Raw genomic sequence first — 27,306 nt, 5'->3', positions numbered from 1 at the left:
TTTGAAATGTGTTCTTTCTGAATGCCAGGAAAAAAAATTGCATTGTTTGTGTGTGTGTTTGTGCTCGGTCCTATCTCGTGATGGCACATGTCCTGCCCCATGTTGTGAGTGCCCCCACTGAGCTGTAATAACACACCTCGCTGCTGTCTGAAATATTCATAGCCAGGTAAGCCCATCACTCCGAGTCAGTCACATGGATTCCTTATTATCACCCCCCTCTGCTCTCGCCCCCAGGTCACTTTTTTCCACCTGCCTTTTGCTGCATCCCACTCACCTCTGAGCCTTTGGTTGCACCTCGCATAGCCGCCTGGTGTTGAGCCTTGAGCTTGAAATGCCACTGTTCCACTCTTTATTGTTTCTCTTTTTTTCTATTGTCTTTCAGACAGGGTTAGCAGGATTCTTCAGGATTCATTTTTGTATTTAATCAGTATTTTTTTTCATCATTACGATGGAAATCTGAGATAACCTCATTGTATTTAATGTGCCGTTGTTGCTGAGCATTCTTGGTGTCTGAAAAGATTACATTCAGGGTTTTAATCCAGAAATACCAAGCAATCGCAATATTTTTTACATGAGCAAAAATGAAAGATTTCATACACTTTTTACAGTTTGACTCACTATTGCTGTGCTATTCACTAACACAGCGTCACGTAAATAAGCATTGGACTCAATGCTACAAGTGTAAAATGTTGAATGCTCTTTATTCAATGTATTTACAATGAACACAATACCATGTATGTATTCAGATTCATTCATTTTTTAAAGCAAAATTTGCTTCCTGCCAATCTTATTCAGTTCTGAAAACTATAATACCATTTTTAGTGAATATGTGTATGTGTGTACAGATGTGTGTGAATTGATCATCCTTGTTAAGAAGTTTATATATATGTAAGTTTTTATAATTTGTGCGTGAAGCTGATGGTGGAATAGATACAGAACTGTGAAGGAAAAGGAGGTTCATCAGAAAACTCAGTGCTCAGTGGCGACATAAAAGCATTTCACTTAATACTATGAAATAATCCAGTTAGGACGACCCATGCTGCACCTATAGTAAAGTATCCTTGAACAATACCAGCAAATTCCTCCTGATATCTCTCAACTAGCTTAGAAGTCAGAAGAAGCAATGAGAGCAAGAGTGAATATTTGAGAGACAACAATCATGGTACTTTTTTGGACTTATTTGAGAAGAGGTATGGGCCAATATCGATAAAATCTTCATGAAGAAACCTTGCAAGAGTCTAGTAAGGTCAAGGCCACATAAGCGCCAACACTTTCAGCAGAAGCAAGGCCAGGGAAGAGCAGAGCAGTTGCTCGTAAGCGGATTTTCCTGGCCAAACAGCCCTCGCCACAGGCCATACAGTGAGGTCAAAGTCAACCTGCACCAGGAGGTCACGGCCTCAGCCATGCACCATCAGTTAGATACAGGCATAACTTGGAATAGAAAAGCAGCATTTTTTATTTTATTTTTACAGCGTTTTTTTTAAAGCCTTATTTTTTTCAGGGAAGATGTGAGCCCTGATGTTTTTTTTTAACAACACTAAAGTTCATACACAGTCGCACCTGGGAGCTTCTTACAACAATCCCACTTTCCACTGCTTTGCTGGAGGGGCTGAGTGTGAAGTGGCTTGCTCAAGGGCATGTAGATATTGGCTGTTGAGGGAGGAGTGTGGGTTCAAACCCAAACCAAGGTGCCTCCTATGAATACAGCGCAGGGCTGCTATCATTTACAGACAGTAATCACTTACAAGTGCTCTGTGGAATATCATATATCCGGAGATGAGACACAGACCTCTGAGAAAATCAACAAGGTAGAACTAAAAATAAATCAATCATTGGAAATGTCATGCCTCCCGTTCACAATGGTGGACTCGTGTACAGTATTTTATCTTTGAAATTATTGTAAATATTGTTTATAACAAGTAACTTCTGCTGCAGAAACAACAGGATGAAAGCACAAGACCCTAGAATGGAAAAATCATGTTTACTTTTTGTCGTTTAGGGTGAAGAGCAAACAGTAAGATAGTATGAGATACATCAAATAAAATGTGATACATTCATCCTTGTATGCTGCATTTGGAATCTAATCTCCTGTGTTGATATCTGACACTCATTGCAATTGTTTTATGTAAATTATATTCAAGACAGTAGGGTCACTTGCAATGTAACAGGAGAAAGAGGCTTTACGACCAGTTAGAGAAAACACTTAATATTTAATCAGCCAAAACATCTTTGCATTTTTCTTTTCTTTGTTTTTGTCTTAGCTTTTAAAACTGGCTGCTGCAATTGGAGGAACGGCTGTTTCCGTCATACCATCATGGAAGCCAAATGATTAGTTTTGAATGAGGAAAAGAAAATACAGAAAAGGGGACCCAGATCATGCCCCTGTTGACTGTTACATGGAGCCTAACACAAGGAAGCCATTAAGAATCCAAGTACTCTCACAGTGAAGGAACATTAAAGGAAATAGCATGAAAGCATGAAACAAATGAATGCAGCTGGCAATGCCAACTACACAACACCACTGCACAGAATGTGATATTTTCTGCTGAGATATCATGGAGTGAACTCATCAGGGAGTTCACAATGTGAAGTATACGGCATAACCAATGATAAAAGTGAAACGATAAAGAAAAACACTGCAATGGTCACCAGCCCTGAGATACTGCTGTGGAGCTGTTGCTGAGAGGTTTTGTAGTCTTCGATTCAACAAACAGTCAACATGCAGCTGGACTGACAAAGGTGAGAGTTTAGCATCTATAGAGAGATATGATCCAGAATACAGAAACAACCTTGTGAGAAAAAAGCTATGACAGAGGGGACAGGAGAGCAGCGTCTGTGTGTATAAAGGAAGTGCGGTGGAGGTGATGTAGTGAATTTAGACAACACTAAATTTGTAATTATACAAGTAGATAAAGGATTTCTGGTTAAGTTATGTAATATTTGGCTTTAACTGGGGTATTTTTTCACCTCAAAGTGACCATAGATATCCATTAGTCATGCTCTAGTCTCTTTTGCTGGGACTGATCCAGTAGACCTATTCATATAGAAATGTGGCAACAATATAGAAATAGAGTGTTTTCAGGGAGATTGAAAACACTCTGCAATTGCACAGTGGACAATCTTCACACTACAAGGATTTTTGATTGCTTTAACAGCCCTTTGGTGAAGTGAAGTCATCAAGACAAAAAGGCTTCAGGTGTCAAGGGCCAATCTACCTTACAAATGGATTCTCTGTTTTAAATTATCTACAGTCATGCTTTAAAAAAGAAATATACATCAAATAATGTGTCTAAACACAGCCTTTCTAAACTGGTTTGTTAACCTGGCAGCTTCTGGAGAAGATGAAAAAAATGGAATGGAATGACCATCCATCCTCCTTGACATTTGGCATTTCAGAAACACTTGAAAGAGGCCCTCTATTACCTCTATGTAGCCATCATCACACCTCTCAGCGGTGTGCACTCCTGTGCTTCTACAACAAGATATATGGAAGACTGAGTCATCTTAAAACTCGTCAAGGAGCCCAATCTCAAGCAGTTGCCTTTTAGAGCAATTACTGTAGACAACCATCATTACAGCATTTGAGAGTTCTTCTTCAAGCAACATGTGTGCTCTTTCTAGCCAAAGTTATGTAAAGTTTACTTTCTATTAATTTGAAAATATAAACTATGCTACATCCACCTTTTTTATAATGATCTCCCAAACTTACAACCATTTTTAAATGTATTTACTGGTGGGAAAATGCACACATAATGTAATTAAAATTCCAAAATGTATCTATCTAAGATCTATGTGTGACTTTCACACAAAACTGAACAAAATCTGTTCAAAGACAAATAAATACTCCAGTGTAGCAGTAATGTCACAGTTAGTTTGCAGTGTTTTACAGGTGAGAAGTATGATTAGGTGGATAAAGGCACAAGATGCACAGAATGGGAATGTATGGTTTGAGGTTGATAAGCTGAAAAGCTTATATAAATTTCCTTTGCATATTAGCAGAGTTCAGTCTGACTGTCACTCTGTCACTTCAATGATGTGTGTGTGTGTGTGTGTGTGAGAGAGAGAGAGCGAGCACAAGAGAGAGAAAGGCAGACGGAGAAGCACACTTTTGCTGGAAGGTACAAAATAAATCAAACTCTGCTGCAATAAAGTAAAATTGCCTTTTGAGCCTTTTCATTAAAAATGACTTTCCACGAACAATATACTTTTTAATTCTAATTGAACATGTGTTTTAATATAATAATGCCATGCAAATGAAATTAAGTGGTGACTAGAGAATAGCAGTGAGAATAAAAGAAGAAAAAGACCCCCAAAACAATTGTCAAATTCGCCCACTGTCTCCCATTAGAGCAGTTGCTAATACCTTTTGAGGAGAACAATATAACTTTCCTGTCATCTTGGTTGTCAGTTTAAGTGTGAGAGCTGAGCGGTGATTTCTGTCTGGAGCCCCTGTTCTTTAAAGACAGACACATTTATGGCTGAGAGTGGAAAACAGCCGTTGAATGGAGGAAAAGGAGGTGAGCGGCGGGCAAAGATGAAAGCTGAAGCTGAAGTGGCAAGACTTGCATTTCTGTGACACGGGGCCTGCATGGTTTAACAGGATGCTGTTGAACCCAGACACACGGCACAATGGACATCTGTGTGCTGTGAACAGTTTGTGCGTGGAGGGAAAGCGCTCATAGGAGGGGGCAGATCTCCTGTCTTGCGCAGTCACCCGCCTTCATCTGCACTTAACTTCTCATTAGGGGCTCATGTGACATAAGGCAACAACCTGTGACCAACCAGGCATGGTATATGGCTGACGCTGGCAGGAGGGAGGGAGATTGGGAGGATGGAGGTGGATCTGTTTGTGTGACTTGTTGTCATGTCAGGTACTGCAGCCACTAGCCTTGAGATACTTGGCTGTTGTCTGAGAGTGCTTTATCATCTTGATAAATGCAGCCTTGGAGCAGTGCACTATCAGCATGCTCAGAGGCATGAGACACGCTCTGACTAATGAAAAGAGAAGGTCAAGGAGAAGGAGGGGTGCACAGTGAGGGGAAGAGGAGAAAACGGCGAACAGAGATGTGGATGTAAAAGTATGGGACAACATGTCAATTTTTTTTCTAGCTGTGTATGAATGCTTTTGTGTGTGTGTGTGTGTCTGTCATGGCATCTTGCATCCTGACACTGTGTGTGTGTGTGTGTGTGTGTGTGTGTTGCTAAATGAATAGTTGAGGGTTACATAGTGCACAAGCTCTTCAAGCTCAGCACCTTATTATGCATATGTACAGAAAACTACATCTTAACATGCACTTCTGCAAAGGCACACAGAAGACTGGTATCAGGGCAAAATAGAGTTTCTCACTGCAGCAATAATTTCTCGCTTCACCCTTTCAAAATATTCATTGCGCCATATCTGTGCCACTATAGTTCTAATTACATTTGACAAGAGAGGTTACATTAATTTTCTTGTACCTGTATTACCGACGACATATTCCTTCTATCTTGAATGTTATTACAGCAGGTGTTGAGAATTTCTAGCGCAGTGTTAATTTTGGAGTCATCAAAGTGACAGCGCCGTGCTTTGGGAATCCTTTCGGGCTCATTACCATAGTCTGCTGAATCTATTGGCGGGGCCCCGCATGACTGGGCAGACGCTGCTCCAGCCTAGCCGTCAGATAGAAGCAATGATCAGGGGGTTAACAGATGCTGCTCAGTCTTTAGGGTCACATCCACTCTATTCCCACTGTTGGGACTCAGACTGAGAAGACTGAGCACAACAGCTATCCACACAGCCTGTGCACAGTTTGCTGTGGAAACAGGAAAATGGGCAGCTTAGAGAAATGCTTCTTCCTACAGAATATCTCCCAGCGCTCTTGTACCCAACAGTTACAAATCCATGAAGCAGATGTCAAAGGTCAGGTAGAGCTTGATATACCCCCGTCTTTCTTTTCTCCTGCAGAAAATGGATGTGTAAAAAAAAAGAAGAAAGCTTTGAAAAACTGTCTACTGCACAGTTGACTTGCTCAGAGGGAGCTTTTTTCCAATACATGGTAATGAGGAATGTGCAATTAACTGGGCTCTACCAGGAGGAGGCATACAACAAAGGGGGGAGGGGGAGAAGAAGGAAGATGGTACAATGCTACAAACTACACTGAACTATTTATGATTCATAGGCAGACATGGGCAAGTTAAGAAGAAACATGATATTTATGGGGAATTTGGGTCATTGCGGTAACAACCAGGGTATACATGCACAAGGAAAACAATCAATTAAAGGTAACACACAAATACAACATATTTACAGCTCTTTACTGCACATCAGTAAACATGGAATCATCTATTATTTACTGGTAACATTATAGATTTGAATCCTCATGTGTGTGGCTAAAAGAGAAGACACAAATAGTGACGATGCTGACATGAACTTCAAAACAATCGCTGCTGTGATTAAATAATAGCACCATTGACTAAGAAAAATCAATATCAGTGTGTGTGTATGTGAAAATATATAAAAACAGTTATTTTTACTATTATTATTATGACAACCATGTAATCTGTTTCTTTGAATAGCGTTCCATTCTAAAATACACATTTCTGCAATCATAGAAAGAAAAGCATGTTTCTCTTAGAGGAAATCAATACTATTAAGAGATTCATGTCCTTGACAATCTGGTGCAAACAAAATGTGCACTAACACTAGTTGTTCTGTTCTATATGACCAGACATCCCCAGATATTTAGTTAAATAATTAAGACTGTAGCACCTCAATACTAATGATACATATTTTTCGAAAAAACTCCCTGAAAGATGTTCAAAACCACCTAAAACTTTAAAAACATAAATTAATAGCGGTCCAAAATAACAAACAGGAATGCTCAACCAAGGACTAAACTAATGCTTTCTTAGGTTGCATCAAATAGGGAAATATACTGTTTCTAACTGTACTGATTCAGATATATATTATTTTCTAGTACAGCCTCTGATATTATCCATCAGTTTCAAACCCTGAATCTCTCACAGTTACCTCCCCTCTAACAGCTGAAGTCTGATTGGCGTTGCCTAATGCAAGACAAATAGCAGTAAATAACAGGCAACAGTGAACAGATTTCGAGACAGTACTCTAATTGCGATTGTTGGCTGAAAGGGGTCACGGTTGTGCACTGTGAATGTGATGCACGATGATTAGCCCTGCATGCATTTGTGAGTCCTGTGACTGTGATATTGTTGCTATCTGCGACTGTAATATAGGCTGTAATTTGTAGGTTGTAATGCTGCGTGGGTAGAGACTCATTGATAGCATTTGGCACAAAGCCGTGCTTGGATGAAGCACTTAGCCAGTAGTCAATCTAAATATCACAGACACTGTTCTGAGTCAGTGGCAGTGTATTTGTTAGCTGAAACATGCTGTGTAATAATCAGTCAGTCCTTAGCTATTTAATGAACAGTCATCATAAGATGTTTTTACATAATCCTGCCATCTAAGATTACCTTAATGCTTGTAAAGGCTTGCTGGCGATGTGTGCCTCATTACCTTGGGACATTGGTCATTTCATTTCAAGGGTCTGATTTTCATTAACTGCTCAGCCCCCCTACCCATTAGCAGAATGAAAGCTCGGCTGCAACCATCTGGCTGCCAACTAGACCTCAGGGCTGCTTTATGGCTCCACCGAGCTTCACTAAAGGGAAAGTTGCACTATTAGAGCTTTTTTTTTTCTGAGTCAGGCCAGAGGGAGTAAGGGAGTGATGCAAGGAGTGTCCCATGCTCGGGGATGTGGGGGGAAAACAGAGAGATAAATTTAGAAGAAAAAGAGAGACATTGGTGCAGGGATAGAGGAGACAGAGAGAGGCAAAGTGAGACAAAGTTAAACAGAACCTGAAAGAACAAGTCAACATAAAAAAATAGGGAAAATAAAGGAGACAAGGAGAATAAAGGAGAACTGGGAGTAAAAAACGTGTCTGTGAGATGACAATGACATACATAATACTGCTGTTCATCCAACACAGTTAAATCTTAGGAGCCAGAGGTGTTACAGGATGTGAGAGATTCATCCATGGACTGATAATAACACATCACACTTGGCTTATGGCAGAATGCAGCACATGTACAGTAGATACTCAAAGAGCAGGTGTACACTTTACTGCTACACTGTACACATTTTATTTTAAGAGAGTGGTCTGGTTTCAAAATAGTACCTGCTTACACAGACTATTTTAGTGTCTTCAATAAAATCTAACTCTGGTTCTCTTCCAACTGCATTCCCATCTGTATTCTTGACTTCTAATTGCTTTTATTCTGATACTGTTTTGCTCTGTCTTGCACAACAGACTGCCTGCAAATGCACGTCAACCTGCTGTATCATCTACTGTTCAGGTGACAACAGAGTTCACAAAAACATCCTGCCTGAAATGTATGTTTTGCTGCTTGTTTCTCTCTGTAGAGTAGAGTGGTTAAAATTCATTCCTGAATTTTATCCATTACTGTTCATGCGTCACATATGGAGAAGTCAGTGACTGAATGATGATAATGTAGGTAAGGGGACAAAGCAATTATATTACTGGATATATTAAGCCTCTTTTGATATAACTAGCTAATATGACCCAGATAACTACAGGGGTTTGATAGCATAGCTGATACTATCTAATACTTGTTGATTATTAAGCATGGTGAAAGGAGAGCATATCTCAACCACCTTATCTACAGTAATTAGTCAGTTATGATCTTTTGCATATGCCATTCTAAGACTGGATGATGAGTTGTGTTAATAAACAAAAGTATGCAGCAACCTTCATGCTGACTAAGAGAGTCTAATGTTAGAATATAAGGCTGATGATGGCTTACCTTTATCTGCTTAACTGCTGTTACAAGAACAATGATGTAATGCCCCTATTGATCTCTTAGGAGAAACAGCCTTTTCACTTGCTTAGACTCTGCAGGGAGGTCAGAGGTCAAACGACAGCAGCCTTTAGAGCTTGTAGGACTTCAATGTCTAATTGAACCCAGGACATCCTGAAGGATTTGTTTCAATGTGCACTACTTGTCGTGGTTTTAGCTCTTGCTGATATACTGACTAAACACTTTATTTTACTGGTTAAAGCAACCACCTTATCCATCAATGTAGAATTCGCCTGCAAGCACTGGGGGGACATACATTACTGGCAAATAAATACAGACACAAAGTACTGAACCTACAAAAAGGACTCAGAGACTCATGTCATGATTATTTCCAGCACCTGAGGAATGTCTCATAGTGGGGCTCATCATGCACAGCAGGGTCTGAGCTTTACTGGGAATGAGACTAAAAAAACAGAAAATCCATACAGCTGCAGTCGTGACTGCTGTGGGCAGAAATACTGGTCAGAATGCTTAAATTAGAATCCAAAATTAAAAGCCAAGCAATGTTATGGTGATAAGAATAAGACCACACAGTTTGCTGGTGCTGATCATAAAATGAGCCATAACAGCACTGGAAAAAAAATCAAATGTCCATATTTGAACCTGATCATGACTGTTATTGTTGATGTGAATATGAAGTAGGAAATGCCCAGTAAATAAATATATATATATAATAGATAAATATGATGGTATTATTGTAATAAGACTAAGATGAAAGCAGAAAATGCAGACAACAGTACTCGAACTCCTCCAACTAAACTTTGTGGAGGCTGTTCCATCAGCTGACGCTAGGAGCTGTCCGCGGTGCTGAAGCTTCGGCAGCCTCTTCTCTTTGTGCCGACAGCTCCACACAGCCAGGAATCCGCTTACTGAGCGTTCAAATTAAAAAACAGGGACCTCCGCATTTCACTTGATTATTCTCGACTGTCTTCACTCTGCGAATTCACAAGGAAGTGCATCAGCAACAACGCGCTGCTCTGTTTGTATTCCTCAGACGTCTAAATCTCGCTTTGCTTGTTTTTGGTTTTGTTTTTCCGCCCTGGAAGTATTCTTTTTTCAACACAAGGACGTATCCTGTAGGTCCGCGAAGAGCGACCTCGACTTTAGTAGACATGTGTATGAGACAGGACTGTCAATTTAAGACCCTCTTCGCGGTTTTGGTTCTCGCTGCCGCCGTGGCCAGAATACATGGACAAGGTAAGAACTTAACGCGTGTACTTTGTGGAGATTGCTCCGTGTACTTCATTTTGTCAAACTATACAAGGCGAAGGTAAAGCTGAGTGTTGGGCAATGACACCAGGTTCACGACTCTCTGATCTACAAGTGTGTATGTGGCGGTATTAACCCACTGGAGTGCTCACGAAGGGATTTATTTGATATTAAGTTTACAATATGTTGGTAAAAAGCGTCACAATCAAGCTTTAAAGAGAAACGACAATAATTCTGGTTAAAAAAAGTTGTAGATTACAAAGATACTGATCATTCAAAACTGATACCTTTCCCCTTTTACTACAGACGTAACTGAAATATGAAATTAGAGGCACGCAGCAAATAAACGAAAATCGGTTTCCAAGTGGCTCCATACTGCACACAGAGTATGGCTAATTAGAAGTTATAGATCCTCACATTTTGCCACGGGGTAAAATGCGTTTAACAGTCAGCTACATAGCGGTTTACTGTCGATCACAACTTAAATACACACACACACACACACACACACACACACACACACACACACACACGTTTGTCCACAAATAAAACTTAATATGCCATCCACAAATTAAACATTATTCTAAAAAATATTCTAAAAAATTCCACAGTGAGATGTTTAGATGATTATTTATTTGTGGGAACCCGGAGTAAACAGTCAGGAAGTGACTGGTTTGGGCACTGAGGTCTGTGTGACAGACGGTGCTCAGTAATAAGACTCTAATCCTCAGGAATTGCTGAAGATTATTGACCAAGCTGTTTGACACAGCTGAGTGCTTGTGGGAAGCGGTGATGGATTCATGCACAGTTGCCTTGTCCTAATTATTTTTCTATTGTGCTCTCTGCCCTCTCTTCATCATCATCATAACTAGCTTTCCTTTTAGACTATCTCTCTCTCTCAACTTGTCCACACATTTTACTACTGTATCGCCCCTCTTTTGTGGTGAACTCTTCTTTATCAAGCAGCTAGACATGAGCCACCCCCAAAGTAGGGCATTCAGATGCAATGTGTCCAGTATGCAGGGTATGAGTAATGACTTGTAAAATAAGGTTAACAAAATATCATGCAAAGTGCAGCCACTGTACAGCTTGATAAATAAATATTTACAGCCGTACTTACTTGTCCAAGCAGGATTAAATGTTGAACATATTAGATTTTGCTTAGTTTTTTCTGTGAATAAGACAAAGAACACACATCACATCATCAGTCTATGCAAGTAACAGTGTCAGGAATGTCTTTCTACATCCACTTTTCTGCATTTTATGAATGCCGTCAGTACATGTTGAAAATGAACACATTTATGAGGAACAAGTGATTACTAAACAATTTACAGTAATAACTGTGAAGATGATATTACCTGGGCTGTTTCAATCACTGCATCTCAGCCCATCCAAACCTGAGGAGCAACTACAGAGCAGTGCCCGAAAACAATATCTTACACCATCAACAAAACATCAACTGATTGAATATCTAGTGGAGGAAATGTGCGGTAGCCGCTCCTGCACAGAGTTCCAGAACCTTACGTAAGCAAAGTGCAAATCCAGTAATTCGTGGTATTGCCTAACACACTCAGAAGACATTTTATATTGTTTAAATCTTTAAATTTAATCAGTTTTGAGTAAACACACACAGAGGTGCACATTAGTGCTTCCTAGTAGAAAATATGTGAATTTTTGAGTGCTTTCAGAATCACAATTGCACATAGCCTAGGAACACACTTGCGCTGTTCGCTCACTGCTCAAAACTCTAGGGAGAGGAAAAATGCATAGTGCACTATTTTTAGAGCAAAATAAAATTTAACAGCTTCCATTAGTGAGTTCTCTGCTGTTGCTTAGCCAGCAGATGTTCACATTGTAGAGAATTCTCCAAGGTGGGTCATTTCACTTTTTATTTCTTGAGGTTCTGATGTTTTTCTTTGTCAGAAGTTTTGAATGTGTCAGTAGGTACAGGAACGAGTGAGGTTTTTTGTTTAGAAGAGGTCTTAATCTCTCATTTGTGGCACTGCCTGTTGTTGTGAACTTGCTTCAGTCTTTTACCTCGCAGGGATTACAAACACCCATCCATCTATTTCGCTGTCACAAGCACACGAACAGATACATGTTTTTCTAAATTTCGGGAACTGTGCCATTATTTTCCCTGTGCATTGTGCACATTGGCAGTGCTGTTTCAGTTAATCTTTTCATTAATAAATATAGCTTAATAATTGTTGTCAGGGTAATCAAAATGACAAGCAACTGATTGTTCCTTAACTGCTGGGTGATTTGCATGTTTTTGTTTTCCATCCAAGTTGCACTTTGCATCAGGCTGCTTTTGTTGTTCAGTATTTATTTCACACTTACAATATGACTCAGAAAACACTGATTTCTAATAGCCGGTTATGTATTTTTCTATATGCAGTGCAATTGTCATAAAGTGCTCAGGCATTGTGAAGATTTTTCTTGGAAACAATACCTGGTTGGCTGTACATGTAGTGCTGCCACTGCAGAGGCCAGGATTGTTTCATGCTGTGCATGTAAACATTTTAGTCATAATGAATGTGGATAATCAGAGCAAAAACATAAAACCGATTAAACTGTTTCTCTCTTAATTTGTGAGGTAAAACTGGGTTATGTTGGCTACTCACTTTTCACGTCTTTTCAAAGTAATAAAAAAATGTACATGGATGTAAATTCAAGGCTTTGTACATATTACAGAGAACATTTCAAACTGTGTCCCAGCCTTAGATTACATTATTAGCATCAGCTGTTTCTTTCATATGTATAAGGTAATCTAGGATTAAGGTAATGGAAATATTATCATCAAATAATCATACATTTAAAAGACAAAAGGATATGGAAGAAATAACAAACCACTGATCAAAGGTAAGTTAAAATATACAATAATAATATGAATGTAGGCATGGAGTTTTGATAAATGATGTTGCTTTGCAAATGAATTGGTCAAGCCTTCTATTGCTTTATTTTTTTCACATCAATAACAGGAGGCCATTTGGGGAGGAAGAGACTAAAAAGATTTTTAAAGGACGATCATTAAAATTGATCAGAAAGGCTTAGTTTTTTATGTACACCTTTTAACTGCAAAAACACCAAGAAAATAAAATGGACAGTCCCTGCAGTAAACCTGTCTTATGCTTTTCATGAGGCACTCTCATTTAGTTTGTCCTCCAGCTTTTGCTTATGTGTTGCGGAAATGACTTGGTGACTCAGTCCTTCTCTGTGGAATTTGTATGGTTTCCTTACATTTTGATTTTTGGCGACATCCTAAAGACGAACAAGTCAAGTGGTTTGTGACTACATAGAAATCATATATTAAAACTTGGTTTGTACATTGTTAGAATGGCAACTTGTCTGGCTGTGTGTACCATCTGTATCATGGGATAGAGTTTGTCTCATATCATAAAAAATATACTGTATATACATTCATTAATATCAAATTAAAATAAAGACAGTGCTCCCTTTGTGAGAATTAAAATCGTGGTTAACCTATGTGAAATGGTGTACATTCAACTTTAACATGACTAGACAGCTGAGGCAACAGCTTGAACTTGTCATAGGAGATATCAATCAAATTTACATGCTTATATAAAGCATGTTATCAAAACTATCTATTTTGACTTTTAAAGTACTGTGAACAAAACACTATGTGCAATATCCTCCCATCTCCTACATGAAACCCATGTGTAGAAGCATTCCTCACCACATTAAAAACTCAGTGTACTGAATTTACATTTGCTTAGAAATCTCTCTGATTTTTGCAACTTACTCTTCACAAAGCAGCTCAATAATAATATGATTTTGTAAATGTATTCAAGTTATTATGTTTTATAAAATACTGACATATTTAATAGCTATTCATGCATCCATTTAGTGTGGAGAGTTTTCATTGGCCTTGGTGTGGCACTTGAAGTTTTGCACAATTTAATGGCATTCAGCTGAGTCTATTATCTTTATGCTTACACATTATCTCCGCCTGTTAACAATGATTTTTTAGTGATCTGGGAGTTGCAGAAAGAGATGTTTTATGTATCCTAAAGCTCATTAAATGAGTTACGATCTCCTCCTGGTTGACAGAGCTCTCCTTGACAGACCACTGTCGGTTTTAAGAATGTGTTATAGATGGAAGACTGTGATTCGGACAATAATAATGAGTCTTTCTGCATGTCTTTGTTGGTTAAGAACAGACGATTATCTGTCATAGCTCATGATGGATAAGGCATCGGTAGATTGACAATATCTGACAAATTATGTATTACTTTTAGATATTCCAGTTTAGATGGTATAAAACAACAATTTAGCATCCAGTTCAGTCAGTTGACATAATAAAAACAAAACACACTAAAACACATTTTTGTAATGGTCTTGATTTAAGCTTAATATTGGAAGAAGCATGTATTAAAACTGCACCACTGAGAGGCTGAAGTAGTATCTCTCTGGACTTTCTTTTGTATTGACACCTGTTACCACTACAGAGGAATGAAGGTCATCTTATGTTTAAAACAGGCATCTTGTGCGTGCTCGTTCAACTCAATAGTGAATGTCCTTGTTTGTCTCTCTAACATTACAGGTTAAAAGACTAGTTTTCTGTTTTCCAGCAATGGAGGAGTTGTTCATGTTCACAAGCGTTCATTAAATCTGCCAAGATCATGGGAATAAGACAGCATAATTCTGCTTTAGGGTAGATTGTTGCTTTGAGCGGTGCAATGGAAGAATCTGAGCATCCTATAATTCCAGGGGAGGTAACAGAAATCATTCAACACCTGTTTGTTGGATTGCCAGTGATTAACTTCATCAAGGGCTATTCAGCATCTGTGTGCTGTCATAATTAGTTTAACTTTCCCAAGGCCTGTCAATGGTAAATGAGCGTCATTATGCCAGAATGCCCCTCTTCAAGGCTTGGCGCCTGCCTGCCTCAGCCCCTCTCTGTGCCTGTGTCGGTCTCTTTCACTGCCTCCTAGGTGGAGCTCACAGCTTGGCTGAATGCGACTCATTTTCAGCTCTTCATGTGCAAATGCCTCTCTCGCTCCATGAGAATGTTCTGCGCATCCTAATTTGAGTCCTTGCCTCATATATTTCTTCCTCAAAAGTGCGGAGCTTTATTTGTCAAAGGGAAAAGAGTGTTTTTGCAAGGATCTTTTATGGATTTCATCGCTGTTGTGCTGGGATTGGTTCACCAACAGCTGGTTTTACCCTATAGAAAATAAACCCTGGTGTTCTCACTAAATCAGGCGATACTTCAGCTAAATCTTGAAGGAGACTACAGTTAAATCTTGGAATTCAGATAAGGGTGGTAGTGGAAGTTATTGGACACATTTTTCAATTTTCTTACTCTGTAGTTACAATGCAGCATCAACTTTGAAATTGTGGGCGTTCAAACATCATGTATGAATAGTCAAATAGCTAGGCTACAATATTTACTTATACTTTACATGTTTCCTGTGTTAAGTAACACTAAACTGTATGTCAGTGACTCAATTAATAATATGAGTATGTTTTAATGCCATGTCAGTTTCCTTGTCAGGTTTTTTTGTGCTTCCACGTTTTTGTAAAGATTTAGCATTTCAGTTTATCTCTAAGGCAGACTTGAAATGAATGTGGTTGGCATTTATTCATCACAAAATAATTTAGCATTTTGGTGTGCTAATACCAAACTAATAAACTACACTTTTTCGGTTGTCCAGCATAGAGAATAGATAAATATGCTTTTTTCTTCCTAATAGCATACCCTGTCAGCATATATTTATATGTATTAATCATTACTATATATATCTTTTAGACCTTTAAATAAAATAACATCAACACTCCAAATATGTATTCAGAAGGTAACTGCAGTATTGGCTATTCAAGAATTAAGCAAAGAGCAACAGAACTTGAACCAGAACATAATAAGCACCCAGCAAAGCTTAACTTTCTAATTCTTGTAAAAGGAAATTACTGTTTGCTCACTGCAATAATACTTAATGATTTCAGAGAGTTTAAAGCACCATCATTTTCTCTTTGAACATTTGCTTTTTGAGCATTCAACCTGCACTCTTATTCCTGGTAAATTGGAGTGTATTCTTTTACCTAATAAATAATATATTGGGTTTTATCATAAACCCTTACACAGGATGGCAGATCATTTAAAACAATACAATGTAGAGAGAAGAAACTGTAGTTTTTCCTGATAGCATTTCCTGTCCTGTTTGTTTAATCAATTTGACAGTTTGGATAGACCTGAAATGGGTTCTTGCCTTTAGATAATTATGTGAGAGTTTTCTGCCTGTATTTTGTCCCAACACAAGCATCTCTTCAGACATTTAAAGTAACAGGTTGACAATGAAATTGTCAAGATGGATCCCCAACAAAGAAGAGAAATTTCCTCTGGATCTTGTGCAGGCAGTCGGAGATGCTCCATTTATGAAATCTCACTCCCAGAGCAGAGGACTGGGGAAGGACTTCCTGCTGGGAGGGCAATGAACTCAGAAACTGTGCCTGGCCAAATTGGGAGGGCATACACATTTAATATATTCCAAGTGAAGAGTATAGCAAAAACCCTAAATGAAGCAATGTCTACCACTTTGTCAAGGCAGTACGTCACTGGCTTACTTTCTACCTGCTTTGCCTTTGGCCTTGCGCCTTATTGATCTCACCAGTCAGTCAAAGAAAAAGAGTCAGCTTGGGTAGCCTACTTTCACGCTCGGCCTGGCCATGTACATACCTCCCTAATCAGGACTGGCGTGTTTTGTGGCTGCAGTGGGGACGGCTCTCTGAAACGATTAGGCCTGGGGACAGCTCCAGCTCTCTTCCCCTCTTCTCCATGCCAGATCCCATCTAGAAAGCATTTCATCTGTGGCAGTGGAAAGGCTTATGTAGGGTCGGAGAGTGCTGTGTGGAAAGCAGCAGGTAATAGGCTGTGTAATGTGTTTGGGGGAGTAGTTTTAGTATTCACAGTTAGTGCTGACCTCTGGCAGGTTGAGCCACCCCCACAGTAATTTCCTCTGAAAAGATGTAATTGAATTCATCAGGATGAGTAAACATATTATAAGTAGCAGAGAAAGATAACAATGTTGTGGATAGATCAAGGAAGGGGATAGTAGCACCACGAGTAATTGAAAATAGTCAAAGACAAACAAGCAAAGAAAGTATGCAGGATGCGGGAAAGTCATTGCGTTTATAGTCGCAGCTTTTCACTCCACTTTGGACTTCACTTCACATCTGTTTTGATTTTATTTCCACCAATGATTGTGTGTGATTTTAAGTAAAACTGGCCTACTGCCTGTCCCCAGCTGACCATGGAAATACTGGAACATCCCACTGAACTGAGTCCCTGGCTAAAATGCAGCAAAGATTCACAGACATAATGTACTGTACATCCATTTCAAGCATTTTGTCCAGCTTATGTTTTTAGTCCAGACAATACAGAGACAGAGAAGCCACGATGTGGCCGTGAGCCTCGTTCTGTGTAGTGAGATGTATTGAAGCGAGGTCCCCGAGGACCTTGCGTATAATTTAGAGGTTCTAACATCGACCGCCGTCTTCAAAATATTGAACATTGGCAGTCCAGGCCTCTGCTGGGTGGTCAGGCAATTGTCTGTCAGTTATAGAGCAGTCCTCTGCCTCTGCTTCGCTCCTGGTGATGGAGAGCCGGCTCATTGTGACTGTTTCCATCTGTCAGAGCAGTGAGCAGCCTTTAAAAAGAATACTTGCTCTTAAGAATGGATTACTTAGCGGGGAACAGCTGGAGTTGCTGGGTTATAGCTTTTAGTGGTAAAAGCTGGTCCTTGCATTTTTGACACTTCTTGAAGATGCTGTGTGAAATAAATGGTGAAGTGATGTTCAGCAGCCTTGTATTGACGGAGGAAATGCTTTGTAAACCAAACAATACATCTGACAGTGATGTAATGTAAACTTAACAAATCTTTGTGTTCCATCTCTTTTTACATTTCAGCTTGAAATATAAAGAATGGCTGACCTCATGCTAAATAGTATTCTTCCTCACACTCTTGCGTTGGGGTTAGGGTTACCCCTAACCCAAACACCCCTTTTCTTTTTTTAAGCTCAGCGGACATTTGTGGTCCTCAGAGGATGAATTCTTACTCTCTCTGACTTTTCTTGTATAGCGTCACCAAGAGATTGACATTATGACAACTATTGGATGTATTACTATTAAATTTGGTATAGACATTATTAACTTTATCAACATCTATTGCCATCATCATTTCTCCAAAAATTTGTACAGCTCAGCTGTGCCCTGTGTTTGATTTAATTAGCAAATGTTAGTATGTTAATATGATAAACCAAGATTTTGCACATTGTAAACATCAGCTTGTTAACGTTGTCATTGTGGACATGTTGCCATGCTCACATAAATGCTAGTGTGGCTGTAGACTCTTAGTCTTGTTATAATCTCTGTGTCCTCGTCTCTGAAGTTGTATGTATATATGTTTGTTCTTTGAGGACATGGTTGAGAGTGGAAACTCCTGCACTTAAATGTGTTTTTCTGCTGTTGGATGACTCATCAGAACCAAAGAGGAAAACAGAAACTTTGAGATATTAGTTTGAAGACTCTCTCATTTTTATTAAAGTCCTTTAGCTTATTAGTTTAGAGGAGCAAATGATGCTCTAAGGCATCACCATTGTCTGAAAAATTGTATTTTCAGTGTTAGGAGTGATTCAGACATCCTGTCTTGACCGAGTCCCACACATACAACCTTTGGTAGGTTTCTGAATAACATTACAAACATATTATTGTCAACAAAAAATTAGAATTTGTCTAGTTACCATCCTCATCTCATTCGTATTATGGGAATGTCACTTTATTGAAAAGGTCTGGCTGACATTGAGATCTGAATCTTTATTTAACTATGTGGGGGTTTTTTGTTTTTAAATTTTAACTAGTTTTTGTTTGTCATTTTCATTTAAATATGAGTCCAATATTTTTGCCCGGAAATTTATGTCTGCAGTGTTCATTTAGGGGCACACGTGTGTTTGTGTGTATTGTCTTTAAGCTCACTTCCTGGTTGACTTATGGTTATTTTTGAGTGATTTGCTGGAGCCCAGGGGCCCACAAATTAATTGAGCATGATATATTTAAATTATATAACTAGATTAATACCCACATTACTGATATCTTTTATATTTACATGATATATTTAAGTGTTTTATCATTGCCTCTGAATCCAAAACATCACTGAATGATTAAACCACAAATGCTTACTTAGGCATACTTACTGTACTTTAACATTTTTATGCTGTTATAGCAGTACTTTCTTTTATAGTCTACAGTTGTGTAGTTTTTTTTCTGGGTGTAAAGGTGAATGTGCCATTGTTGTTGCATAACATCTGAAATCCTTATGTGACTTCTCATTTAACCCAGAGATCAGTTCTTAAATGTGGCTCAGCAGGTTGGGGGAGGAGCATGTATTCAGTCCATGAAGCCCAGCTGTGTGTACTAGGATTAAATCTGAATTATAAAGGCAAACAGAGAAAAGGAATTCTGATGGTATAAGGGATGATCTTCGCCAAAGACCGGACAAGGGCTTTTACAGAGTACTGAGGAGGAGACTGGGTTTATTTTACTCCTATAATAATCCTATGATTCTCTTTAGAATAAAACATTAAAGTGTTAAGATTATTCCTTTGGTGGAAATATGAGAACATTCAACCATCAATGATAAATTTGCGGTAAATTTACTGGGCTCTCAACAACATATGTTTACTCATGAGTGTTACTCAATAATCTAATCATAATGTCATGGAAGCGTTAATCCAAATAACACTAAGCTCGACTAACCTCAATTCCCTACTCTTACGTTAATGTGATAATGTTCAAAATAGTTAATAAACTTAACGTTATTGCAGTGAGATATGTTCAATCTTTAAGTGTGTTTTAGCCAAGTAAACACAGAGACTGTTCTCCCAAGAAAAAAATAGCGCTAGTCATTTCAGCGAATTTCCAAAAATGATATTTGTTTACGTTCAAGTGACAAAACCCTCTAGCGGATGAAGTAATTATGACTTTTGTCCATTGGGAGCAATAGAGGAAGTAGTGAGAAGTTGTGACAGAGCCAGAAAGTCCACAGAGGAGATTGGGGTGGATGGATGGGTCAGCAAATAAAATTAGTTTGTTTGAACCAGGCAGTTGTTCCCTAAGGCCTGTAATAAAAAGCAAGTTCAATATACACGGGATATCTCTGCGTTAGCTGGCTTGATTGAGCCTAACATTGGCCATCCTGGATAACCAGCACTACGAAGCATTCTATCAACTAGCTCAGTCAACTCTATGTTTTCCAATCCAGCTACAAGTGTGTTCATGTGAAAGAGGCAGGGTTGTTAATTACGAGCGACATCATCAGAACCATACTTCATATGATGTGAGATGAAACCGTGATACCAAGTATCTGTGGAAAGCTTCTGCTTTAGCGACAGCATAAAGTCATATTCAACAAAGTGAAATGTAAACAACAGCCTGTAATCATACAACAAAATAAGAAGATGTAGAAACACATTTCCACACATTAAAAGTAGGCTAAAGCGTAAAATAGATATGGAAACAAGTACGTGAATACCACTTGTGTAAAGTCAGATTTTCACAGTGTAGCAGTTCTGGGTGGACACATTCAACCAATTATATATCGTGTTATTACATTCCTCTTCATACATGATTCAGTTTAAATGATGTAAGTAATGATGTGAAATCAGGCCTAGAGGGTGAAATCACTCGGCTGCTTTATGGAATTACAACAGCATCTTGCATCATCCATATGCAAAAAAATCCCCCCAAAAACTCTTCACAAAAGTGAAAAAGCAGTTGACACCAAGCAGGAGACTGAGGTGGAGAACTTGACAGAAACTTTACTGTAAACTTGAAAGGAGACAACATAAAAAAAGCCCATTGAAATTCACAGGCAGTCAACAGTTCACAACAGGAAACAAACAAGTAGGCAGAAAGGGAGACAAAAACGGACAATGGGAAAACTATGGTGATCTGACAAAACATGCAGAGAACAGACAGTAACGGGCTATAATGAGGTGCAGCTGGTGAGGCAGGCAGCTGGTCACAAACGCTGATGAGGGGATGAGCCACAGGTGTGCAGGGAAAGTGAACATACTGAGGACGCCTGCGGACAGGTGAGGAATAGGCCTTTTTTCACAGAATAAAAAGGACAAAAGGACAAGCACAGGTGTAAATAATAAAATGAATGCTGGCTTAATTCCATTTGGCTGCTTCAGTTTCAAGGTCCTGGTATTGTTTATTCTGGCTCACTGTCACGGCTTACTGAGACACTTAAATAAAATGGAGCCATTGTTAATATTATTAGTAACACCTGTGCTCGTTCACTTTACCTAAACCTCACAATAACTTGTCCCTAACCTTAAAGGAATAGTTTGACATTTTGGTAAATATTTGCCATCTTGCTAAGAGTTAGATAAGATTTATACCACTCTCATGTCTGTACGCTAAATATGAAGAGCTCTAAGGTGGTTAGCCTAGCTTAGCACAAAAACTGGAAGCAAGGGTAAACAGCTAGCCTGACTCTGTCCAATGGAAAAAATAAAATCCAACTAACAGCACCTCTAAAGCTTACTTATCAACATGTTATATCTTGTTTATTAAATCTGTATTGAAACAGAAACGAAAAAGAGAGTTACTTGCTGCCTATGCTATGCTAAGCTATCCCTGTTGGCTCCAGCCTCATATTTAGCACAGACATGAGAGGCTTTGATCTTCTCCTCAAACTCTCGGTAAGAGAACAAATAAGAGTCTTATCAAATTATTCATTTAACCAAAAATCAAGTCTTAAACTTAAGATTTAATGGTTTAACTGTTGGGGACCAGGCGGCTTTTAGCTTCCAAATGGGGAGATGAGTCCCCATAATGTGACTGTTTGAACAGATTTGTGTTTCCGGTAACATAATTAATACAGGCACACAAACGCAGCAGGAGACATAAGCAGAGGGAGAAGGAGAGCGAGTAGGTACAGACGTCACCATGTCACCAGTTTAACCTCTGTTGGACAGGTCTGCGAGCTGAACTATAAACATCAATTATTCTCCTCTGTGCCAATAAATTTAAACATGCATCAGCAAACTTAATGATATTGTGTTAAATTGAATGGATAATGGCTAATCACACCACTGATTCATATAAGTAAGGTAAACTGATGATAGTTTACCTTACAAATTCTATAACAAGAGCATATCCCAGCATACATGACTCCACGTAGAAAGAGCTATGCTGGAAAACAAACCTCCTGTGAGGCAACAATGCTATCCATTGTGCCATGGCCTGCTGCCAAATGCGCCAATTTCAAAGAATATATACATTTCTTTGTATTTGGAATAATAGACATTCAAATAGCACAATTTCCTTGCCCTGAGAAACTCAACATGTCTGCCCTTAATGGTTTTATATTGCAATCATTACTGATTTAAGTAGCAGTCTGAACAGAAACACAGAAAACACCTCTGATTTATCCATTTTAGCAGATGAGCTCTACGCTGGCCTCCAGTCTTCTTTATTCTTTTTTTTTTTCTTTCACTATCAACATGAGCAGCATCATAAACACATCTCTGGCTTCTTTTAATGGAGGCTGTTCTGCAGGAACAAAAAAAGACCCCCAAATTTTTTTTATCAGCAAACAGCCTTGGGAAAAGGAGAGAAAATATTCTGTGAAAGATGTGTGTCCATGCTGTTAGCAACCACTCTCACGCTTCTTGGGTTTTCTCCATTTCTGTTGCTGTATTGTGCATAAAATGTTCTGCTACATCCTGTGTTTTTCATCAGGACAAAAGGAGTAAAACTGAATTTGCAATGTGTGAGGACAGCTGTTGAAATAATGACAGGGTTAGACTCTCCAGTATACAGTGTCTGTCTCTTATTATTGCTGCACATAGGGTGGCATTGATTTTTTTTTTTTTTTTTTGGCATTCTTTCTTTTCAAAAATTTGTTTCTCTTTTTTAAATTTTCCACACTGAATTCGGAGTAAGACTGATGAACATTTGCATAGTGTAGTATATTATAGTATAGTTTCAGATTTCGCATTGAGAGGAGTAGAACATCTTCAATTAGGTGGGGGTTATGAGGGTATATCCTGTGTTTTCATGGCAAGACTTGTGTATCAGCTCGACTAAGGTAGCAGGTTAAAAGCAATTTGACAAGGAGTCTACAGAAGTGAGAGCAGCGTTACAGAGATGTGGAGAGAATGAAAGCAAAGTGGGAATCTTCTCACTTTCTATTTATATTAATGAAAACATCAGATACACATCCTGTCAATTGTTTTAATCTAGAGTGCCTGAACAAAACCAGGAGGGCATACAGAACCCAACAGGGCTCAAAATCCTAATCCTGAAAAATTGCTAATACATCATTTCAGTGTTTTCATTCAGAGCATCTTAAGTGATTCCCAACCAGACAAGTGCCATGTTATTTCATGCCTAGGTGTACACCGTAAGGAGGACAGTCAGTAAATAGCCTGTCAATGTCAGTGACCATTCTCGCTTGAAGGTGACATGTTTGTGTTTAGCTGAACTTATTATGTGTCTCTGTCAAAGTAGTTTCATCTGGCAAGTAAACAAATCTAGACAAGGTTTTAGCAAAGCTGGAAAAAATCTCATCACAAAAGTGCACCACTTGGCTCCAGTGCAATTACCTTCGGTAAATGAAGCACAGTCTGTCCTGTGAGTCGCTTACCCTCAGTGCAGGCGGTTTGCACATACACTGTGTCAACAAAGCAGCACAGGCCTCTGTTTGGAAGGTGTGAGGCTGTTTACCTTTGTTGCTGTGTGGATTGATGAGGTGGCTGAGGCAGGGGCATGATGGTGAATAGTTGGAGTATTACTGTGGAAAGAGGTGTTTCCCCTTGGAGGCAGCTAACTGAGTTTGACAAAGCTGTTTCTTCTGAGAGGCTGCAGGGACGCACCCTGGCCCTGCTCCAGGAGCCCCAGCTCCGCGTGTGGATGCACATGTGAGGCAGTGATGAAAGGTAATGTAGAGACAGGAGAGGGGAGGCAGCTCCCAGTAACATAGTTTTAGTGGTGTAAGTCAGCCTATTGTGAAGTGAATGTTTTAGTAGCATGAGGAGAAAACAAAAACCCAGGGAGCTTTATCAGATGTTTGATTTTAAGGTCCCAAACGGACATCCATGTACAGTGTGCTATTGTCTGTATCTACAATTCTGTCTAAACCAGAAGTATAATTTTAGACAATAAAATATTGAGAAATTTCATTTTGAAATACTACATGAACATTATAAGGAAAAAAAACTATTTGTAATTGTAAGTCTAATTAATAAAGAATACATCAAGAAATGAAAAAAATGAAGAAAGAAATTAATAAATAGATAGATAATGATACCATGCATGATCTTCCACACGGTATTTAACACATAAAACCTGAAGATGACTGAGTCATTTCTAACAGTCCACCTGGTTTTTACATGGGCATGTTGATTTCTACTTCTCTCCTTCGCCTTCAGTAGATTCTCTTTGAATCTGTCTCTCTCTTGTTATATTGTTGATCAATTCTGCTTTTAGTGTTTTGGGATTGCCTATTTGGATGTCATATAGCCATTCTCATGGCTTTTATAGGGGACAAACCACCATGGGATTTTTACACAACTCGAACTGCCAAGGAAATTGGATTAAACGTCTGCTGTGATTCTGGAGGCATTTTATTCTGCAGCCTATCTTTTTATTGTCGGTATGTGTGCTCTCTGTCTCTGTATCCCTTGCTATGTTCTAGGGTTTCACCCCTGGTTTTACTCTTTTAAACACCAACAAAGTTAGCTATGGACTTTTTCATATTTATATCACCCAACTTAAAATAAAAGTAGAGATAAGAGGAAGGTTTCATTAAAAAAAAAAAAAAAAAATTACACCAAGTTCCCAAGCCAACTGGATTTGTCACCCCATAAGCCAATGGGATTTGTGAGCTCACATTTCATTTCACTGTACAATCCAGTCTGTCCAAACTGATTATGAAGGCAAATATGAGAACAAATTTGAAGGCATGAGTTCAAACAGATCCTAAAGGTTTGCAAATGCTTTTTTTCTACTCATTTGTCTTTACATGCCACTGCTTGCAAAAGGGGTTGGCTATACAAGGATTAGATGGTCACTTTGGTTACTAAAACAACTCAAAATGATTGTTTTAGTGTATGTGTGGCTAGAAAGAAATAATTAATGAAATAAGTATGTGAGATCTGAGATATAAACCTTATGTTTAAGATATTTGTGCATATTTATTTGGAACTGAAGTCTCAAAATAGTTATGTTTTGCCATAACGCTGAACATGCATAATAATCTAGTTGGCTTATTTGATCAATAGTCAAATAAACATCAATAATAAAAAATCTATAACTGCATAGCACATAAAGGGAAGCATGTAAAATTCTATAAAATAAAGAAAATAAATTATTGGGGTTTATCAGGTGGCCAAGGGTGCGACCTTTACATGAAATGACATGAAGCTACATGCATAGGGGGAAAAAAAAATAGGGGGAAAAAAAAAAATTCTGGCTCCTGTCCTCTGCAGTCATTGCACCTAAATGTTGTGATCTGTCTCAATTAAAGGGGGAGAAAATAAAGCAGAAGGCCAACAATCATTTCATAAAATCAGAGTACAGTGACATATCCCAGGTTTGTTGTTAAAACTGGGTGGAAACGATTAGAAAGTTTTTTTAAAAATCCCTGCATTGCAGAACCAATCCAAAGTTATTAGGGCGGCCCATCAGATTGGGGCTGTGAAATGCAGTTCACTATGGAGGAGAATGGCGGGAAAGCATCGTTTCCAGTAGGCATGTCCTTGACAAAAAGACAGGGGTGTAGGTTTGTTAGTGGCTGTTCTTGCCATTCAAGTAGCTACCATGCATCCAGAAGTCCCCAGACGATTGGTAGGCAGAGATCTCCAATTGTCTGGTATCAAGACTAAAATGTGGCTGACAAAAACCTCAGAGGTTATAACTGTACAATTTATGAACTCTAGAAAACTAAATCATTTTTTGTGGCTATGGAATTGTTTTTTTTCAGTAATATGATAAAAACAATCAATCCTTCCCTGATTACTACTTGTTTTGGAGCCTTTAAAACAAAAATGACCAAGAGACACACTTACAAAAGAAGCAGAGAGGTGTCACATTCACCCCTTTCATTGACTCATGAATAGATCCTCAGAATAGAAGTGTTTTAATAGATCCTCAGGGAAAAAATATCTTGTTTCCATGGTAATACAAATGAGGATTGTTCGCTTGCAGAGAGTAATCCTGCAAAGAAACTTTACTTGAAATAAGGTGAATACAGACAATGGCAAAAGCTGTAGGGAAGTCACGGTCCTTCAGTTTAGACATCTCATCATGGCTGAAACACTGAGCATAAAAACAATAATAATCTACCACAAAAGAAGTCTGTAATGATTGCTGGAATGGAGTGGCACAAAGGGGTAAAACAGAAAAGGGTCAATGCATGAACACACACACACACACACACACACACACACACACACACACACACACACTAACAAACAGCTCTGCCATTACGCAAATGGATCTCGAAAGGCACTTTAGTATGTTTGCTCTTTGTCTCGGGCTGTCTGTGGATTTGGTGGTGAAGACAAACCAGCCCTTGATCTGAAAGCTCTGAATCACGGAGAAGATAGATCAAAGCCTGCGCTTTCTCTCTAAGATGCTTCTGTTCCGAGTCTGGAAGATTGAGGGAAGGACGGGGGAGATAAAGGAGGAGAAGAGAGGGCAAAGTTTGAGCGTGTGTGTCTCTGTGTACTCAGTGTGTATAATTAGGGTGGTTTTCTGGTAAATGTGTAGGCTGGAAGATGGAATGGCTAAGAAGAGCTGCAAAGAAAATCCTTCTCCCCTTGGTCACACAAGCAACATGACCCCATCAGACACAGCAGAGAGGGCCTGTTAAACCATGTGTGCAAGCAAGGACTGGAAAATGTATCAGATGCCTCCTAATCATCTGAGATTTCTGTGTGTCATGTTATCCGTGGAGTTTGTGCAGTGCTTTTATTCCTTGCTCATATTAGTGTGGGAGTTAAATTACACACATTTAAAAAAAAAAAAATGTTCAAGAGCTTATATTTGAAGGTATGCCTATCAGCTGGTATCAGCTGAACCAATAAAAAAAGTTGCATTTTTGCACAAGGCCCCAACTTTTTTTTTTTTTTATAGCTCTGTGAGAAAATGTTGGCACACATTGAGATTATATTCAATAAAGCATCCAGAC

The 27,306-nt window shown here is 38.8% G+C and overlaps 1 protein-coding gene across 1 annotated transcript in view; it reads left to right on the top strand.

The window, feature by feature from the left end:
• Positions 1-9,666: 9,666 nt before the first annotated feature.
• The window catches only part of LOC137195367 (seizure protein 6 homolog), a 91,175-nt gene continuing 73,535 nt past the window's right edge, over positions 9,667-27,306 (top strand). Inside the window, exon 1 of the mRNA XM_067607655.1 lies at positions 9,667-10,075. Within this exon, the coding sequence (XP_067463756.1) occupies positions 9,991-10,075 (85 nt within the window). The 5' untranslated portion in view covers positions 9,667-9,990. The remainder of the gene's footprint in view (positions 10,076-27,306) is intronic.

The sequence above is a fragment of the Thunnus thynnus genome, chromosome 13 (genome assembly GCF_963924715.1).
Source record: "Thunnus thynnus chromosome 13, fThuThy2.1, whole genome shotgun sequence".
In the NCBI taxonomy this organism is placed as follows: Eukaryota; Metazoa; Chordata; class Actinopteri; order Scombriformes; family Scombridae; genus Thunnus; species Thunnus thynnus.
This window is presented reverse-complemented; position numbering and strand designations above follow the sequence as displayed.